The following is a 20,661-nucleotide window of genomic DNA, read 5'->3' on the forward strand; positions in this document are numbered from 1 at the left end:
CACAATCCCCGTACAGTGTCTGAAACCCAGTAACATGCTAGTGGCTGGGCTGACTGTTCCATGGAGGGTGGGAGGAGTGTCTCCTGTACGTCACTGTTTGCATTCTATCCCACCTAAGCATCTCCCCCGCCCTTATTCTCTGACTGTATATTACTTACAAATACAAAAGCTGTGATTGATTGTTAAGCACCAGATCCATGGCACACGGACACAGCTAAACACTGATTTCAGTACTCAGCTCTCTTTGTGGCATATCAGAATGCTAGACAGACTTGCCCCAATTCTTTTTGCGGAAGCTGTAATATACATTCAATATGTACCAAAAAAAAGAATCATAATTTCCATGTGCCCCCTCCAAAAGCTGCATTCAGTTCCTAGGAGGAAATGGTACTGGAATGAATATACAGTAACCAAAATATCACATCCGGTTTGTATATATATTTTTATTAAGAAAAAATGAAAATACATTCTTTCCATATGTACATTACATACAGCGGAATTCTACATTCGTCATTGTTCACCAGCTCACCCATTCATCTATTCACAGGGCACTGCTTACGTATTTATCAACCCAGGAATCATAACACTGCCAAGGGCCAGAGAAGGGAAATTAACATTCCAAGATGGAAATAAAAAAATCTAAGTAGCTGAGGCGATGGGTCAGGAAGAGGTGATAGATGCGGATGGACCATCCTGTCAGTATCTCAGAGCATTCATTAACAACGTGATTTGTATCCTAAGTGCTCCGTCAGCTCTGTATGAGTATTCAGTACAGACCTCTACCTGCTCATGAAAATGTCGCTGCAACTCAGAGGATGCATCTCTGCAGGACCCTCGTTGAGTCAAACCTTCTCCTGTAACTCACAGTACAGATCTCCTATGGCAGGGGTTGGGGGTAAGGCAAATGATCAGTGAATGTCCACCTCAAATGGGCACAAGTATACTTAGGACTGACCTAGAAATGCAACTAGGCACTACGGCAGCGATCAAAGAGAAATGTAGATGTGCCAAATTCTTGACCAGAGGAAGTTCAGCTTTCAAAGCACCATATGGGAGACAGCTTGTGGGGGCTTAGGCACAACTCCTATTAGCATTAATGGGAACCATGCATTGTAAGACTCAATCCCTTTCCCAGATTATGAGGTCTACAAATCATCAATTAATCAGATGCACAAGTGCTAATAACTCAGGATAGTGGGATGGAGGATAAAAGCCCTTTGCCCAAATGGTACAAGGGGAAAAGTTCATGGTAAGCAGTATTAAAATCTCTGCAGTTACTCTCCAAGGTACTGTAAATAACTATACCCACTCTATATACGTAGGGCTTGGTGCATCTCTGTCCCATAACTGTGGGATGTGGAGATTTTAATGACATCCACTAAGACTACCACAGCTTAGTCCAAACAGCCAGTGAACCTAGAGATACAAAACTTGCTCTAGGTGTTTTAAGGGGGGAGGGAAAACATTTACAAAGACCTGAGGCCAGGTCACACCTCAAAGTTTGCATGTGTAAAATCCACCTGATCATCATATGCGGAAGTTGCTGGAATGCAATCTCGCAATATCCCACAATGAACTAGAGGGTCCAAGTTAGTTAACTGAATGCTCAAACATCAGGCCATTGATTTAAAGCCGGACTCTGCAAACAGTGCACAGAACTTATCAGGTTCACCATGAACTCTGCAGGAACAGTTTGCAAGATTCAGCCCTACCACCAGAGCACAGGATGGTAGCTACCTAGAGAATGACACGGGAGGTAAGCAAGGTGCTCACTCTCACCCCAAGGGGGCAACCTTAAGACATTAACCTTCAACAGACAAGGACAAAAATGAAGACATTCGGTTTTCAATGCTATTTTGCCTTTTAAAATATCCTGGTAATTGAAAGAATCATCAAGTACAGTTACAGGATGGAAAGTGTCAAAAAAAATCCAGCTTCTTACTCAACATAGCTGCTCCCCATGTTTCGCTAAATCTCACATAGAGTTTAACCAAAGCAAATTAATGAATTCTGTTCACCACTGCAGCAGAATCAACACCGCTGTGGGAGAGGAAGCTGGCTACTCTCCTGCCTCATGCAGCAGCAAAGCTGACAGCAGAAATAGATATCAGAGATAGAAAGAACAGCTGGTGTTTAGACCCCAGAATCTCTGCAGTCAGAAGTCATTTTATGTGCTTGTAAATTAAGCAAAGTTTATCAGAGCTGAAGACGAACACTTCAAAAAATCACTTCTCTTACAACAGAATTAAGTTGTTTCCCAAAGATTTCGAAGATCACCTTCTTCCCTAACACAAGATAGCCTGTGAAAAGGCAGCTTTAGCATCCTGCCGTGGAAGTGTGCATCAATTGGTTCAATACCTTGAAGAGCAATGAATTAGGTAATTATACTAAATGAATTTTTAGATCAACATTGAGAAACATGGGCCATTTAGTATTTACAAATCTTGGAACAGAGTAGATGTGTCAGTGGGAGCTGAGATTTTGGTATAGACCTTGTCTTCTATTTTCACTTAAAAGGAGTTCACCTAAGTTAGCCCACTTTTTTTTATGTGTGTGTTAAACTTTAAGTAGAAGGAACCTTATAACATCTTCTAGTTGGATCTCCCTTGCTGTCAGATGTATTTTCTAGGTCCTACTTTTCATCTTCCAAGATGGCCGCTTCTGGTGGGTTTGTTGATTATTCTGCATTACATCTGATAGGTCTTAACACGTTCTAAAGAGACTTACTTCTCTTTGCAGCTGGACACAGCAAGCAGAAAAGTGTTGTCTAACATTATACATCAATATAATGTTCTCGTGTGGAGAAGAGAGGCAGCAAAGCCTGCCTGAAGTGCAGCCCTGGCATTTGGAATAAGCTGCTCTTGCACTAATTTCATTTCAAAAGAGGGCAGGTGGGTGATCTAGGGAATCTGGATAGTGAGAGGACACACCTTCCTAATGGTGCAAATTTATAGACTGGAGGTGGAAAGGGAGGGGAGAGGTTTCAAAAATCTTTGCATATGTAACAGCTCACTTAATAAATCAGTTTATGAGGCCAACCCCGCCTCCCTCCTTCCCTTGCTGTTTATATTCCTATTTGCAACAGGGAGGGAGATCAGAGGAGACTGCAACAATAAACCTGAAAGCTGATATTAATAGTCAAAACAGTTAATTATCTACATTACATAAGCAGAAGGGTCCCCCTGCCCTTTTCATAACCCCCAATCCATTATTTGGCTTGTTAACTTCAAGACAAGATCTCTATCCTCATACTTCTGCAAAGGAGCTAGCACACTGCTGATGCAATATAAAATCATACGCCACCCTTGGAATAAGGTCTTATTACAGTCTATGGCCTCTACGTCCTCAGCAGAATGTTGGTTGTTCGGAGGGATGTGAATAGCCAGCTCTCTCCTGTACAGTGGTATAAGGGGCAGAACATAAAGCTATTGCTGGCGGGGGGGAGGGGAGATCAGCGTGCATGATTTCATGTCCTTTGTTCTTGGGCCAGCAGGCCTCGAGGAGAGTGTGGCTCAGGGCTGGCACAATCTGTAGCGACTCCTTATTTTAGAAGTGATGTTGAGGTGCTCTGGACAGAAAGGGTCACAATGATGCCCTGATGGAAGGCAATGAAAGTGATCCACCACAGCCTCCATTCAAGAAGAGTCCCCTTCAGTACATCAGCATCAGGTGTGCACTGGACCCTGGCGAAGAATGAATAGTCACAATGGAGAAGAACTGGGAAGAAGGCCTGGATGATCAACTGCTGTCCACTGGAATGTGCAAAAATAATAGCAGCCAAAGATTTTCATCTTCCACATGTGAGACTTTAAAAGGTCAATTGTAAAGCAGTTTATCCTGACCTGTGTTCGCTTGGTTAATGAAATATGATGCCACACCGATGTTGAATGCTGCTAATTAAATTCAAGCGGGCCTCAAATAGTTAAACTCCAAACCAATCAATGGAATCTCAGCAGGCTTGTTACAAGGAAAGAGATGCAGGACTGTTCCCCCATCTTGCTCTCCCCCTCGCTGCCATGCCGAAGCCTGAGCTGAAAGTTCTCTTCCTCTGATGCGATAGGTGATGGCATGCCAACACCTAGAAGGAAGGAGCTCCCTGGGGTTCCGGGTGTTAACTTCAGAAACAGAACCCCAAACTCGGGTCACTGCAGGTAAAAAGAGCTTGGAAGTCACCTGCACATAGAAACTCGCATCAGTGCAAATGTTTACATTTATTTTTTAAATCAGAGTGTTTGTCAAGGTGCTGTACTGGCAACCCTGGAAATTTAAGTTCTCAAGTCAACCTCAGGCACAACATAGGCAGCAGTAATACAAGGTCCCTGCACACTACTCACTATTGGAAAGTCACAGCCCTGTTCTGGAGAGACAGGGATGGATATCCCAGGCTTCATCTCCATTCAATCCTTTGCCCCTCTGCTGAGAATGCCAACACAGACCACCTGAACTAACTGGAGTACTTTGTGTTGGGGTCACTTGAGACAGTGAGGATTTCATCAGATGGTACCATAACCATTCTCTGATGGATTTTAATCAGTGTCCTAGAGGTGAAAGACTCTGTTCTATAATGCCGTGTTAACAATTTCCCCAAATTATCTTTTTTGGATCATCAGAACACAGGTGGTTTCCAGAGAGCAAAAAATCTTGCATAAAAATTCCGATTACCACAACCTGAAAAGTTTTTAACGCAACTCTTTCATGACAGTACAGTGATTAAACACCCACTGTGCCCATGTTAATCAATATTACAGAACTCCTCACTGTAATATGGTGTTACCACACATTTACACCTATCTAATGTACCAATATTCACAGCTGTGGCATAAGCTACACCCAATAGAAACAAGTCATGCACTTCCACTAAACTTCCCCTCCTCTTCTCTTGGGCACGAGGGCTCTCTAATTCACCACACATGAAAAATAGTTTTGTCAACTGGTCTAATTCTCCATGGACTAAAGAATGGACTGAAAGGCAGTGTTGTCTACTGGATGGAGCACTGAACTAGAACTCAGGAGACCTGAGTTCTATTCCCAGCTAGGCCTCTAGCTCAGCCTTGGGCAAGGTACAATCTCTCTGTGCCCTCCCTATAAAGCACTTTTGAGATCTACCTCTGAAAAGCATTATGTAAGAGCTATTATTATTACCGAGACTGATTTGAAATAAAGACCATTCCTCAAACTCATTAAATGTAGTGTTTTCGCATGATTATACTAAAGCAGGCAGGTCACAACGATAAATATTGGTATAATATGCTTCCACTAACTGCTACTGTGCAGCAAGACAAGTGACTTGAGCACTTCAGAATCCACACGTGAATCCCCATTTTGCTGTTAAGTACTTATCTCTATAGTGGCCAAACCTGTACCCTAAATCTGAACCACCCACGAACTACGGGGCATGGATTCAAAATTTGTACCTGAGCCTGGATTCACATTGTGTCAACACAGATACTTCTCCACTCTTAACCACATTGCCACCTGGTACCGCTGTAACCGATCATTTTGGCATTTTCCAACAAGAAGAGATGTATTATCTTATAACAGTATTACACACGCCGAGAGAGATGCAGGAGATTTAAATTTTTATTCTGTGCAGAGTTAAATATACTAAACAAACTGCATTAAATAAGACCTCTAGAGCAACATGACTCTCCTTCCCAATTCAGGTCCTATTGTGACATGTAGGATTATAAATAATTCTCTTGGCATGTTCTTGCATCATCCGTAATGACGACTGAATCCTCACCTTATTTTCCTCTTTTAATACTTGCAGAATTACTCAATATGATTTTTGTGGAGTTTATGCACTTGGTGCTTTAATTGTTACAACTAAGCTATATATGAGAGAGGTCAGACTTCTGAAAACTACACTAACCTATCACATCCCACCCTTTCTCAGCTTCCCCAAAGGGAACCCTCCTCTGTAAGGGCATGTCCACCTGGGGAAGTTGACTGGAATAAACCCCCACATGGATACTATTCTGGAATAAAACTCATCTTACTCCATACTAATTAGTGCACTTCCAAAGCAGAGTAATTTTCTGGAATGGAGTGTCCACATGGAGAGCTATTCTGCAACAGAGATTCTGGTCAAATTTCCCACTACTGACAAGCCTTAAGATGCCTCTGAGGATGACTAACATTTTAACCCCTCCCTTTCAAAGAAACCAAAGAATGGCACCACTAAAAACGCATAGGTTAACATGCTGGAGAAGTTGCTGAAAGAGTAGGGCAAGGTCTTATCCCTGGTTGTTTCAGACCAGTGTTAATGTGTCACCACTTATTTTCAAAGTTTAGCAAACTGACATCCATCAGTACTGTTAGATAGCACAGACTAGCAACAAACGTTATTGGAAGGGAGAAGGAAGAAACGCTGTTTCCTGAACACTTAAGTTCTCTGAAGTGGCAAAATGATTAGCCATCAAACCAAGAAAACTTTTAAAAAGACCAGAAACCTGGAAGCAAGTGACCGATTCCTCAAGTGTCATTAGTATTACATGAGCAAAACAGAGCCTACAGCTAGCAACACAATTTCCAACCAACCAATCTTATTTCTGCAGGTATTTTTAGTGCAGGGGTTCTCAAACTTCATTGCACCATGACCTCCTTCTGACAAAATTTACTTCACGACTCCAGGAGGGGGAACTGAAGCCTGAGCCCATCCGAGCCCTGTCCCTGAGGGGTGGGGGCAAAGTCTGAGCCTCACTGCTCTAGGAAGCGGGTCCAACCTGAAGCTCAAGGGCATCAGCCCCAGGCAGGGGGCCTGCAACTTGAGTCCCAGGGCTGACGCCCTCGGGCTTTGGCTTAGGCCCTGGGTAGTGGGGCTCGGGCTTCAGCAACCCACAGTTTGAGAACTGCTGTTTTAGTGTATATACAGAATCCTCATTTACCAATTCAATGAACTGACACTAGGCAAGTAAGAGTAATAATTAAATAAATACCTTAAAGCTGATGTCCTCATGCTGCAGACAGTATAAAACTGCACGCATTAGAGTATCTTCTAAATTCATAGTCACATAAAGAAATGAACCACGTCCAGTGGTTTTCAGAGGAAAGTGTTAGCCACTGATAATGCACTTGGCTAACTACGCAGAGCTCAAAAACTGCTTATTTAATAAAAGTAACCAAGACTCGGGATTTCAAAGAGGGCACTTTTACTACGATTTATGGCTTCAATACCATATTTTCCTATTATTCTCTATCCCCTTTGTAATGCAGCCCATCATCTTCACTCTTTGGCTCTGAATCAAGCAGAACTTTTTGTTAAGCTGCCACAACACTGGCTAGATCTTTTCCCGGGTACTTTCTGAGTTAGTTGCCACTAGTCTCCATGCACATTAACATTATCCCACAGTCAAAAGTTAGAGCTAGTCTCTGCTACTGCGCTACGCTAGCACAGCTGCGCCACAGTACTGTGCCTGGGGAAGACGTACTATGCCGACAGGAGAGTGCTCTCCCAACAGCATAATCATTTCACCTCAGTGAGAGGCGAAAGCTACGTCGGTGGGAGAGCATCTCCTACCGATCCAGTGCAGTGTATGTACCAACGTAACTTACATTGCTCAGGGAGAAAGAACGAGGAGTCCTTCCGGCACCTTAAAGCAGATGTGGGCAAACTATGGCCCGCGGGACCGTCCTGCCCATCTCCTGAGCTCCCGGCTGGGAAGCCTGGTCCCCATTGCCCCCCCTACCCCACAGCTGCACAGGCGGCACTCTGGCCCGCTGCTCCTCCTGGGCAGCGTGGGGAGTGCAGCTGACTCTGGCTGGGTGTCATGGCTGTGAGCTCCTGCTGTTGGTAAGGGGGTGGGAAGCAAGGGGGTTGGGTAAGGGAGTGGTTGACTGGGCAGTCAGAGGATGAGGAACAGGGAGGGTTGGGAGTGGGAGTCCCGTGGGGCCTCTTAGGGAGCGAGGATGTGGATGGGGTCAGGAGGGCAGTCAGGAGACAGCGAGCAGAGGGGGTTGGATAAGGGGGTGGGATCCCAGGGGGCAGTTAGTGGTGAGGGGTCCCAGGAGGGAGTGGTCGGGGACAAGGAACAGAGGGCGGTTGGATAGGGGGTGGGAGTCCTGGTGGGGGTGGCTGTGGATAGGGGTCAGGGCAGTCAGGGGACAGGGGGGTTGCATAGGGGGCTGGGGTCCCAGGAGGGGACGGTCAGGGGACAAGGAGCAGGGGGAATTGGATGGGTTGGGGGTTATGAAGGGTGAAGTGGGAGGAGGCGGAGGCCAGGCTGTTTGGGGAGGCACAGCCTTCCCTACCAGCCCTCCATACAGTTGTGCAACTCTGATGTAGTCCTCAGGCCAAAAAAAAGTTTGCCCATCCCTGCCTTAGAGACTAACAAATATATTTGGGCATAAGCTTTTGTGGGCTAGAACCCACTTCATTAGATGCATGGAGTGGAAAATACAGGAGCAGGTATAAATACAAGAAAAGATGAGAGTTGCCTTACCAAGTATGAGGTCAGTCTAATGAGACAATTCAGTTAACAGTAGGATAACCAAGGGAGGAAAAAACTTTTGAAGTGATAATGAGAGTGGATTCGCACCCCTGAGCAATACAACTTACATCCACTTAAGTGGTAGGGTAGACAAGCCCTTACTTGGTTATTCCTGCCTTTCCTCTCTACTCCTAAACCAGTGTTCAGTCTGAGAGCTTCCCCTTCTTCCACCCCATTGTTTTCAAGATTCGTTAGCAGCCTCTTGAAAGATTTTTTTATAAAGTCTTTTGAAGTCCAGATGCAATTATATCCTCCAGGTCTCTCTTATCTGCTATTTTCAACTCCATGCCCCAGAAGGTGCAATCGTCTTTGCTTAATTCAACCCCACTCCACTACATCTCAATCTCCCCCTACACCCACATCTTGCCTCTGCTTCTCCACGGTCAAGAATAGATGTCATCTTTGGAGATAACCAGGGCTCAAACTGATGGGAATTCCTGATACTGCTCTACAGCAAATTCTTCCCATGTCCCAACACCATATAGGAGAGAACTCCATATCTTTTACAGGCTATCACTCATGGCAGCACACAGCGCTTCCCCTAGGCCACAGAGCTGGTTTTTTGGGATGCGAAGAACAAGACAACAATACAGTAGCTGGATTTGATTTCAAACCGTGTAAATAAAGGGTTGCCGACCTCAGACAGTAAAGGAAGTTTACCGATTTTACTTTCCCATTTATGCTGACGTAACTTTTCCCACTACACTTAGCTACCCTCAATAATAAAATTGGACTTGGCCAGGGAGTATGCACGTTCACGTTCAATTAGATTAACTTTCTGATGCTCCTGCACCAATGCAATGAGTATTTGTTTCCCACATTGCTCAGGCAGTGGGGAGTCATTCAACTAAAAAACCTTTGTGCTATAACTCCACCAAACGTGTATTAATATTAGGATTTGTACATTTCTCATTACACATCAGTTTTGTTTTATGTAGAAGCTTTTTGACTGTGTACCTTTAAATTACTGTAATCTGCTCAGGTTACACAAGCAGTTTATTCCCTTACACCACGTCGCCTGGTCTAAATTCCTTCACCAACACTTACTCCCAACTCACTAGAAGATATAGCATTTCTCAACACTGCAAAACTCTACTTGCCCAGTCATCAAGATAAGGCCTGGAGCAGATTACCTAGCACAGGCGTGCAGTATATTTCATGACAATTTTGCCAACAGGAGAAAGCTCTCCCGTGAATTACTCCAGACCCTGCGAGTGGTGACAGAAGCTCTTCCGTTGACATGACACTGTCCACACCGGTTGATGTAACTTACATCACTCAGGGAGGTGGCTTATTCACATCCCTGAGTGACATAACTTATACCAACTTAAGTTGTACTATGTACATAACCTTTATCTCTAATCACCTCTCTGAGTGGAGTTTACACTGGTGCCTGTTTTGTAATGCTTTATCATCTGTGTGGTACTCTACCCCAGCCTACAGCAGGCTATAGCAAATTTATGACTCGTTTTATACTCCCCATCTCACAAGAGAAATAACTATTGAAGGAAAAACGTTACGTCAGACATGCAACCTACTACACTGGATATAGGATTCATTCATGAGCAATGTAAGACTTCCTGATTTTTGTTCCTAGAAGAAACAGATGAAAAAGAAAACTCTCAATATACCAAGTCTGTTTCCTCCAGCAACTGGTTTTATAAAGTACATTTCTACACACGGGATTACAAATCTTTTTAGCTTCTGGGAAGAAAAAGGAAAAAGCAATGAACATAAGAGATGTGACAATATCTCCCATCCAGAGATAATGGATTCTTTACTGCTATTCGTTCTTAGGAACAGAGCTATGTAAACTTAGGAGATGAATTACACTCTGCTCACCAGTTTTCACATTACTGATGTCTCTGGCAAGAAGGATGGTTTCTTCAAGCAACTCCATGCTTAGGGAAAAGAATGCCTAAATTGGATGCCATCTCCATGTCACAGTCAAAACTATCCTCAAAGAAAGAAATCAGTGCAGAGGCTTTTCTATAGTACATTATCAAGGCAGATTTACCTAAAGTCTGATCTCCAGGGTCTGTCTGCAAGCCCTCTGCAACTGTGTCTGCACCCACCCATTTTTCAAAATAAATGCTTCAACATGGTTTTGAAAACAATTCCATACACACTACCTGTGGCCTTACACATACACACAAAATCACAGACAACCTAACAGATCAGTATTTATTTTAATTTCTACTGTTTCCATCTAAACACTACACATATGGGGTACTGTGCATGGAAGCAAAGAGCAGAATAAGCATATCTTCTGATTACAAGGAAAAAAGAGCTTGGATTATGACCAACTATACATCAAAACTCTCTCAGCAAGCATCAGGATTGTAGCTAGTTTAAATAATTACCACCCTGCAGACAGGTGTAGGCAACATTCATGTCTCACCACTGTAGGAATGCTGCCACTGAGACCTCTCACAACAGGTAAGAGTCAAATGGAATGTTGGTCAATTTGATTTCTTTAAAAAATTAACCAAAAATCTTCCTTTTGTCCCTTGTATTTATATGCCTCATGCAAAATATGTTTAAACGTTTTACAATGGTGCTTTTACCTGAAGATACCATTTTTGAAAGAATCCAAAAGATACAGATTTACCTAAAACACACAACAAACATGGACATCTATGGATTTCTGCCTTCTGACCCACTGGCAAGTGGGGTGATACAGAGATTGTTTCCTCTTCCCCAGGTTCGTGATCCATGTCTAAGATTATACATTCAACTTTGAACTTAGTTTTGGCAATTTGCAGTAGGTAAAGGGCCTTGTTGTCTGAGGAAGATTTATGCACAGCTTCTCAGGAACATTAACATAAAACAAGCTTTATGTGAACAAAAACTTACCTACTGAACACCATCCCAAGGACAAATATTCTGAAGACCAATATCAGTAGACATTGGCCCAGTGTGTCTCAAAGTCTCTACTAGTTAGTAAGCACTGGGAACAGCAGACATTTAAATTATAGCTTCTCATTCTTCAGATTGTTGGTACAAAGTTTTTTGCCTTATAAATCACTACAAATGAACCAGCTATATTTTAAAATAGTCTTTGTTTTACAGACTTCAGTTGGTAGAAAGTGTTCACTTAAGCAAATGGGACAAGGTTTAGTTTAGAATGCCCAATTCACATTTCCATGTAATGAAGTGACCTACAGTTGCAATGTGGATAATATGTGGTAGTAAATTTACAAAGTAGAGATCATGTATACTACGTGTTCTTTCATGTGCTCCAAACCAGGAAGCAGGCTCGGTGTTAAAAGCGTTTTGAGGCACTACGTAATCAGCAGGATCAAGTACTGAGATAGTACGAAGTAAAGCACGTGTTTACACTTATGCCGTTATCCAGTGAGCGCACTGTACAACAAAATGTCTTCTAAAACGACCTTTCCAAACAAGGTGGATGATCTCTTCTGTTTGGACTTTTGTATTTCCATAATGATTGGAGCTAATAAGTTCCTGGAATGACACTCACAGCTTAAGCCCATGCATAATACAACCCCAAAATCTAATATCACAACTGTATTTTAACAGGCTATTACAGGAATTTCTGTACATTCTCAGGAAACTGAGCAATGCTTTTTTTTTTTTTTTTTTTTTAATACTACCTATTTTTATCAGCTATACAAGAGATGCAGAGTATACTATTGCAAAGCACCAATCATATAATTTTGATTACTAACCTTCAAGAGGGCACGGAAGTAGTGGATAACCTTTAGAAAATCTATAGGAAATACTCACTTTGAATAAACGTATCTGGCCACAGGGTGCCTCTATTGCTTCACAAATATAGAGCTGCAAATGCATTTGCTGTGTTAGGTTGTACATCAAGCAGTTCTTAAAAAGGAAAGGAGCTGTGGAAATGGCAGCTGGTTAACCACCAGCTGGAAGCAATAAAGCGCACATTGAGTGGTTTGGGAGGGGTGGGGGAGGAGAGATTGGTAAACTTGTCTATGTTCACAGACAAGGTATGTCAATATTTGATATTCTTCAAGTACTCCCATTAGCCTGGGATTGTCAGTCATTGTGTAGGAAGTACTAAGCTGGCAACTTTAACTTTCTGCACTTGCAGGCATCCACAACCTCCCCACCTGCCCGTAGCACAGAGCAGGCTTACACTCATGACTGAACATTTGCTGTTGTGTGTCTGTCTATATACAACAGAGATAATTTAAAATTGAGAATTTTAGTCCCAGTAGTTTTCAGAAAAATCATATACACACACCCTAGCCAATGATGTTTGCAAATCTCGCATCAGATCACACAAAGATCATGCTTTACTTCAGTGAAGTGAGTATGCTGTCACTTAATCACAGCTTGATTTGCAAGATATGCTTCTCAATGAGGTTACTACCCCAAAAACATTTGGTGTTTTTATTAGACCCTCCACTAAATCTACCCTTGGTTATTTTTAATATAAATTGCTTCACTTTGGTTCAACTTTATTTAAATAAAAATAAAGTTAAAAAGTGACATGAAAATAAACCCCACCAGCTAGAAAAATGAAAGTTAGAAGAGTAAATGACAGGTAAACTGCTTAGAAAGATTTTGGGGGGGGGGAGGGGGAAGGGGGCAAAAAAGCCACCAAAAAACAAGAATCACCCGCTTGACATTGTGAGCAAGTTTGTTTCTGTGAATAGAATACATAATCATAGCCCCAAGATAAACAGCACACAACATTGTAAACCTCAGTAGTTGAGGACTGAAAAAATGTAGTTTAGTTACAGAACAGCAGTGCTATGGCACAGTGCTAATGGAAGCAACAAGATTAACCTAGCCATTACCTAGTAAAGAACCAGAAGGTTACAACATGCAGTAAAAAAAAACAAACTGTGGCATGGCACTTCATGTTACTGGAGAATTTTTTTTTTTTTTTTGACATTGTTCCTTTGAAATATTTAACCAGATTGTATTTGCTAAACTGTGTGTTCCCTTGATTTTTTGATTTGCTACCTGTTAACTACATTAACTTACTTGCCAAACAGTAAGTTCGCGGTAACTTCAAAAAGAAAGCTACATCTATAATTTTTTCAAGGCAAAAAAAAGTCAAGTCTAATCACTTAGTTTTTAAAGCAAATCCAGCCTCTAATTTACTGTTAATTTCTGGGTGTTTAATAGCTTAATAAGCTAAATAGTATTACAGATTTTTTCATCATGATTTCCAATGTACTGAAACTGGAAACAAATTGTGAGGAAGAAGGGGACTAACTGAATGAAAACACAAGAATACTAGAACTATGAAAAAATATTCACTGTCATTTCTTTTCATTTAAAAAAAGTCTAATCCATCATCCCTGCACACACAATACTTCCAGTAAATTCAGAGAAAGTTACTCAGTCACAGGAAATTCAGGATTCATGTCCTATGGGCTGTTGGCTCTCTAGACATGAATCTCTACGGTCGTTATATAATTTATCAACCAGTTTGAACTGCATGCTTTCTGGCACTGAATTTAAGTATATGCTAACACTAGGTGCATGTGTCCTTCCTTATACTTTACAGACACATTGCAGCTCCAAGCCCTTAGGCCTACATACAAAGAGAGTTTTCTGCAAGGGAGAAAATAAAGTCCAATTTCTGGACATATGCATTCAGCTTATTTTAATAAATCCAACTTTTAAATGAGGGGAGAGGCCTTTGTGCACAGAATAATTCTAAGATGCACTTAAATGAGCTGTGCTACACAGGACAGACAAAAAACAAGCTGTTGAGAACAATCCTCATTAAATTTCACATTCAGACAAATATGCGAACAGAGCTAACATGTACGTAAACCCAGACATGCTGCTTTGGAAAACTGCATCCAGACGGAAGTGCTGTAGAGGTGCAGCGTGTCCATGGGGGATGTGGAAGACCCAGTTCTGTAGAACTCTACAAGGACTTGCAAAGTTTGTCATGAAAGCAGCACAAGAGAGGCACAGACATAAAACCATCCCTGAATAAATTCTTGTACCAGCACCTCCTGCACTCTATTTTCAAAGGTTTCTCTGAGGTTCAAACTTCACTGCCAGCTTTAAGTAGAAGGCTTCAGAGAATGGAAGCCAGGCATTTACAGTAGCACCAGCTAAATATTTATGTTCACACTCTATAGCAAATCCAATTACGCGCTAGTGTTAGTCAGTTTATCAGACTATAAGAGGGTGGCAAATTTGAGACATATCCTCCTTCACACTGTACATTACAATTACAGGACTCAAGTCAAAAAGGACACACATTACCTTAACGTACAACAGTGTCCTGCTGCCAAGCTACATAACTGCTGCGAATAAAGCCAGTAGGGCAAAGCAAATGTCATGACTAGTTACAATCAAGCAAGAGGCATTTAAAAAAAAAAAAAAAAAAAAAGTAAAACCATCTTCAGTTTCAAGGAGCCTGAAATATCTCAGCATTTCCCCTAAAAGCAAAAAGGATGACTGCATGATTGATTTCTTCTTATATGTGCTAACTCAAGTCAAAATCAGAAAATATATATACATACATATATACATATACATATATATATATATATATATATATATTTATGTCAGTTACATTTTATTAGCCTAATTCAACAAGGGGAAAAACCTCAGGTATTCATTATACAAAGTATAAAGCCCCATTCAAAGACCCAGGGGTCACTACATTACTGCACTCAGCAGTCAATCAATGCAGTAAAAAAAATTAAAATACTGAAAATGGATGCTTTTTTCTTCTTTCATATGTCCAGTGATTTTTCTGTCACAGTGTGATGAGGTCTACCAGGTTGCCTTTAGGAGGAGTCATGTTGTCAGGAAAGAAATTTACTAACGTATCAAAGAGCTGAGTTCTTTGCGCATAGGTATGGTCAACGTCCGAAAATCCTGGGGGAGTGAGAATGACAGGAAAAAAATAAGTCAAATTTAAAACATGAAATAAATTAAGCAATGAAATATGCCAAGTATATACATTTTAAAGGAATGCGGAATACTTGCTATTGTCTCCTCATACTCTTTTCTGAAATACACATCACTGCGCTGGCTGTGACCAAAAGTCTTTCCCAACCTTGCATCACACATCAACATTAACAGTCCAGGCTGTTTATTCAGCCCTGCTATCCACTGCCACCAGTTTATCCATTATACATACTCTAAACCAGCCTGGAGTTGGTCTGCCTCACATTCAAGCCAACATCACACAAGGGCAATGGATTTATATATAGGGCCCTATCAAATTCATGGCCATGAAAAACCCGTCACAGACCATGAAATCTGGCCTCTCCACCATGAAATCTGGTCTTTAGTGTGCTTTTACCCTATGCTATAGGGATTTCATGGGGGGAGACCAGCATTTCTCAAATTTGGATTCCTAACCCAAATGAGAGTTGTGGGGGGGAGGAGAGAGGGAACAAGGTTATTATGGGGGGTTGCTGTGTTGCCATCCTTACTTTTGTGCTGCCTTCAGAGTTGGGTGGCCAGAGAGTGGCGGTCGCTGACTGAGGGTCCAGCTCTGCAGGCAGCAGCGCAGAAGTAAGGGTGGTAATACCGTACCATGCCACCCTTCCTTCTGCACTGCTGCTGGGGGTGGCTCTGCCTTCAGAGCTGGGCTCCTGGCCAGCAGCCACTGCTCTCAAGGCAGCGCTGCCACCAGCAGCGGCGCAGAAGTAAGGGTAGCAGTACTGCAACCCCCCCTACAATAACCTTGCAACCCCCTCCAACTCCTTTTTGGGTCAGGATCACCTATGATTACAACACTGTGAAATTTCAGATTTAAATCATGAAATTTACCATTTTTTAAATCATATGATGGTGAAATTGACCAATGCGGACCATGAATTTGGTAGGGCCCTATTTATACGTACTGGAACATCCTCTTCAATTTCTATGATTCACACCACTGGTATCCCAAAGGGGTCACTTTCAATCATAACTAATTCTTACTACATGAATGCAGACTTGTCACATTGACTGAAACAAGGGGAATTTTCCTTTAAAAAGATACAGGACACAAAGAAAGGTGCAACATATCCTCATTGTTACAACGCAGATATTAATCTTAACAGGACTAAAGAAAAATACCTTTGTGTATTACCATAATCATGTACTGCAAAATATTGGAATACCATATTATCCAATTAAGAAATAAAGACAGTGTAGTTACTTCCTAAAGTTAGGATTTTTTTTTTTTTTAAAGCTGAAATATTTTACATGAACAGGACAAAATCAAAGGAAAAATGATCTACTAAAATACAATTTACGTATTCAGTTTCTTTAAAACCATATACACGGTCTTTATGGGAAATCTAACTCTGTGGCTCATACACAGTGAGAATGTTACAGTAGATAATTCCTTGGCACCACTGTGATAAAGGCTAATTTGCCTTGTTACATTAGAACAAAAAAATTGGAAACTTTCAACCGCTGATGTCAAGGAGTTTTTAATTTAAAACTCATCTTAGAAAAATGAATCTGTTGATAATGCTTAAACAAGATCAGCACAACCTCCTCATCCATTTGGACAAACTGTACAGTCTTTTTTTCCTACCCTATTAATTCTTGAGATGCAAACTGCCAGTTCAGCTAATACCAAAATTATCAGTGCTTACATAGCATGAAACCAGGAACTACTAGGCAGCACAGAGTTAGAAAAACAAAAGCCAAGTAATGCCTCTGGCCTTCTCATAGGTCAATCTCCAAATTATCATTCAAGTAACTATGAAAAATATCTTGTTATTGGATGTCAGGGGAAACAAATTATGTTTTGGGATTTCTTGTTTTTGTAAGTTTACAACATTGTCATCTTTATTATTCTTGACATTCTGTCCAAAGAGCCAGTTTTGCAAAGAACAACCAACCAAATTGCTCTAGGAACTGCACTGCGTTTTCACACCAAACAGAAATCTGTAACCATGCTGCTGGATTCCAAAAATGACACGACACAAGTTCCTTTCTTTTGACCAAGGCTTCTGCTTATTTGGGTAATGACGCAGCAAATGGTGTAACAAGAGCTGCAAAATGATCCACTGATACCTGAATTTGAGACCACTGATGACTGGCTGTTTTAAAAATGGGCTTGGGGCAATAAACGCTATTGAATAAAAATGATCCTTCTCAGATATTTAAAGACACTTTTCGGAGAAAAGGTGAGCAAAGTAATCTCTTTTATTGCTCTTTTATTATCTGAAGAAGAGCTCTGGGTAAGACTGAAAGCTTGTGTCTCTCTCAAACAAAAGTTGGTCCAATAAAAGAAACTTATCACCCATCTTGTCTCTCTAATATCCTGACTGTGCTAACACGTTTGTGGCCTACACCTCAACAGCAATAGCAGAAATCTTATCACAGTAATAAACCTGGCTACACTTTGTGGTCTCGGCATAATTCGTCTCTGGTTCATTATAATACTCACCCAGAGTGGTGAAATCTGAACCAGACTTGAACAGTGCTGAAGCAAGAAGCTGAAACTGTGGGGGGAAAAAAAAAAAAAAAAAAAAACAAGAGCCACACAAATTATCCAGATGTTTACATAAGGCAAACAAAAGCTTCTTAAAACAGCAAATTGCATTAAAGGTGGCCTGTGCTGTGTTTACCTAGCACAATGTTCATTCAGATGTATGGTACAGTGGTTGTCGTAACAGAGGCAGGCAGAGCCATACAGGATTTTGCGACTGCATTTTTTTTTGAACTATAAATATAGATTTTACATGTGTCCATCCCTCCTTTTTTCTTCGGTTTTAAGTGAATTCGGTGTTTAAAATTTAGCATGAATATCATGAAAGGCAACAGTCAGAGCCCTAGAGATCAAAGTCCTACTTTTGCAAAGAAGACACACATCATAAAGGTAATGCAAGCTTCTCCTGAACTACCCCTCCAGATCATTTCTGTCTTGGAATGGCCCCTTCTAGGTATGAGTGTGATACTGTCTCCATGTCCATTCAATCCTTGGTTGCCCAGCTGAGACAACTAAGGGTGCCAATTAGCACTGAATGAGACAGATGTTCATGATGTGCAGAAGGAACTTGACTACAACCACCAACTTTTGTTCATAGGCCAAGCAACCTTTAAATGGTTAATAACTTCTGGTCACTACTAACCTGGGCCTGATCATCCATATCCCAGTACCAATCCCCATCCATTCAGTCCCATAAGTTTTGGGTTTTTCATTAAAAGATTCTCAGGCTGGGAGCATGAGACTCAAGAGCGAGAATGTGGTAAGAATAACTTCAATGTAGTAATATCCATCCTTCATGTCTGTAGCCTTCAGCTATCGGGAAGCAGCTATATATAGCAACCCCCCCCTTCACCATACCGCTAGTTGCCAATTAACAGAGCTATACAAACAAATCGAGTAATTAATGTTTCCATAAAGATAATAAGTCCCTTAAGGCACTTTATCATTTCTGTAGACCTTCCTCCTGTTCGCCTGCATCCCTCTGGTACTGAGATGTGCAGATTCCAAAGGAAGGGTGAGGTATAAACATACATAAAACAGAACTAAAATCAATCATTAAGCTTAGTGCGCTTGCAGTGCTAAAGATGAGCTTCACTGCCACTGCAAATGGCAATGTACGAAAGTGTGATTCTGGCCCTGATTCAGCAAGGTGCTTATTTGTATTATCCATGGCCTTAGGAGCCTCAGTCATGGACCAGGACCAGCTTGTGCTAGATGCTGCACAAATCAAACTAGGAGAACTTACAATCTAAGTGTAAGACAAGAGTAAACAGACAGACACAGACAGAGCAATATAAGGAAACAATGAGTCAATATCCGTCAGTATCAGAGCCTGTGGTCTTAGCCCACCAGCAGCCTAACCGCTGTCAAATTTTTTTTGACAGCATCACACTTAAGTGGAGTTTAAAGAGGGATCTGAAGGGGAACAATAAAGTGGCTTTGCAAATATTTGCAGGGACCTCTTCCCAAGCTGGAGGAGACCAGCTTTACCCCTGCAGCTCCGGGCTGAAGGGAGCATGCTCAGTTGCTCTGTGGGGATGGCACATGTGCAGTCCAGTCACACTTAGGAGCTATGAGAGGCTCAAGCAAGCTCAGTGTGGATGGATTCTTCGATTTTAGCAGCTACCATCTCAGATGTCTCTACTGAGCATGTGCAAACTGCAATTTTTCAGAAGTTGTATAACTTAGCAAAATTTGGGCAGATTTTTGTTGAGATTTCAAAAGGCACATCCATGACACGAGACCACCACCTCCCTGTTACCCAGGCCAAATTCAAGTTCTTGTTCCAAAGCACAGGGGAGCTGGAGCTCTTTAAAGAAAAGGTCACCAGTATTTATTTTTTTTCCCCCTCAACATGGGCAAAACATACTTTTCCCTAGCCTGGTTCTCAGAAATGGCTGACCTGTTTCAGCTGGAGTTTTCCCAAAAATTTCTGACTGAGGCAGACAACTGGCACGGAAAATTTCAGCTCAAATGGTTACAGTTTGGCAAAGTTACTCTCAATTGAAAAAGTGGTCTTATAATGGGAAGTGTTAGGAAATAATTATAAGCAGATCTACTCAGTCCTGCCTATACGTAGCACCACCTACAGCCTAGCATAAAACATTTCCTTCTTTAGTTACAATGCATTGCTCCCTCTACATCTTCTGAGTGTGACTGATTCTTTTCATTTCTACAGTTACCTTGAACGTATTTATAGAGTGATCATGTGTCCCCACTCAAGTTCACTTTCCAGTGTTAGGGAAGTTTCACTCTCAATCTTGCCCTACAGAATTATTTTACTCTCCATTCCTTAGATACTTCTGTTCCGTTTTCTCTCTAGGTTTGTTTATAACCTCCTGAACAACCGTCACATTCCAGGTATAGTTACAGGGAACAGGGGCTGCTAACAGGGAGTTTCGTAAGGGAGTTCTCCAGGTGAAGGAGCAGCAAATACAGCATCTGTGGGGTAAGTGACTGTCTGTAGTGTGTGTGTGTGTTTGTGTTTGGGGGTTACTTGCTGTGTGCTGAGCTTGTGTTTGTCAGTCTGTTTGTTTGGTGGTTTGAAGGACCATGTGCTATGGCTGGCAGTTGGAGGCCTGAGCTTCAGAGGAAGGTTTGAAAGCTCAAAGCCTCTGGTAATTGGCTGAGCCTTAATCAGTAGGCGGGACATTAACTCAGGCCAGGGCTTTATAAAGCCGCGCACAAGCAATCAGGGGCTGCTAACAGGGAGTTTTGCAAGGGTGTTTGGAAGGGGAGTGGGAAGGGAGGGAGGGCNCA

The 20,661-nt window shown here is 41.8% G+C and overlaps 1 protein-coding gene across 2 annotated transcripts in view; it reads right to left on the minus strand.

The window, feature by feature from the left end:
- Positions 1-418: 418 nt before the first annotated feature.
- MKLN1 (muskelin 1) overlaps positions 419-20,661 on the minus strand; it is a 205,056-nt gene continuing 184,813 nt past the window's right edge. For both annotated transcript variants that reach the window (XM_075063794.1, XM_075063800.1), the window contains 2 exons: positions 17,860-17,914; positions 419-15,338 (listed from right to left, as the gene is read on the minus strand). In XM_075063794.1, the coding sequence (XP_074919895.1) occupies positions 15,217-15,338; positions 17,860-17,914 (177 nt within the window). In that variant the 3' untranslated portion in view covers positions 419-15,216. The remainder of the gene's footprint in view (positions 15,339-17,859; positions 17,915-20,661) is intronic.

This window comes from Chelonoidis abingdonii, chromosome 1 (genome assembly GCF_003597395.2).
Source record: "Chelonoidis abingdonii isolate Lonesome George chromosome 1, CheloAbing_2.0, whole genome shotgun sequence".
NCBI lineage: Eukaryota > Metazoa > Chordata > Testudines > Testudinidae > Chelonoidis > Chelonoidis abingdonii.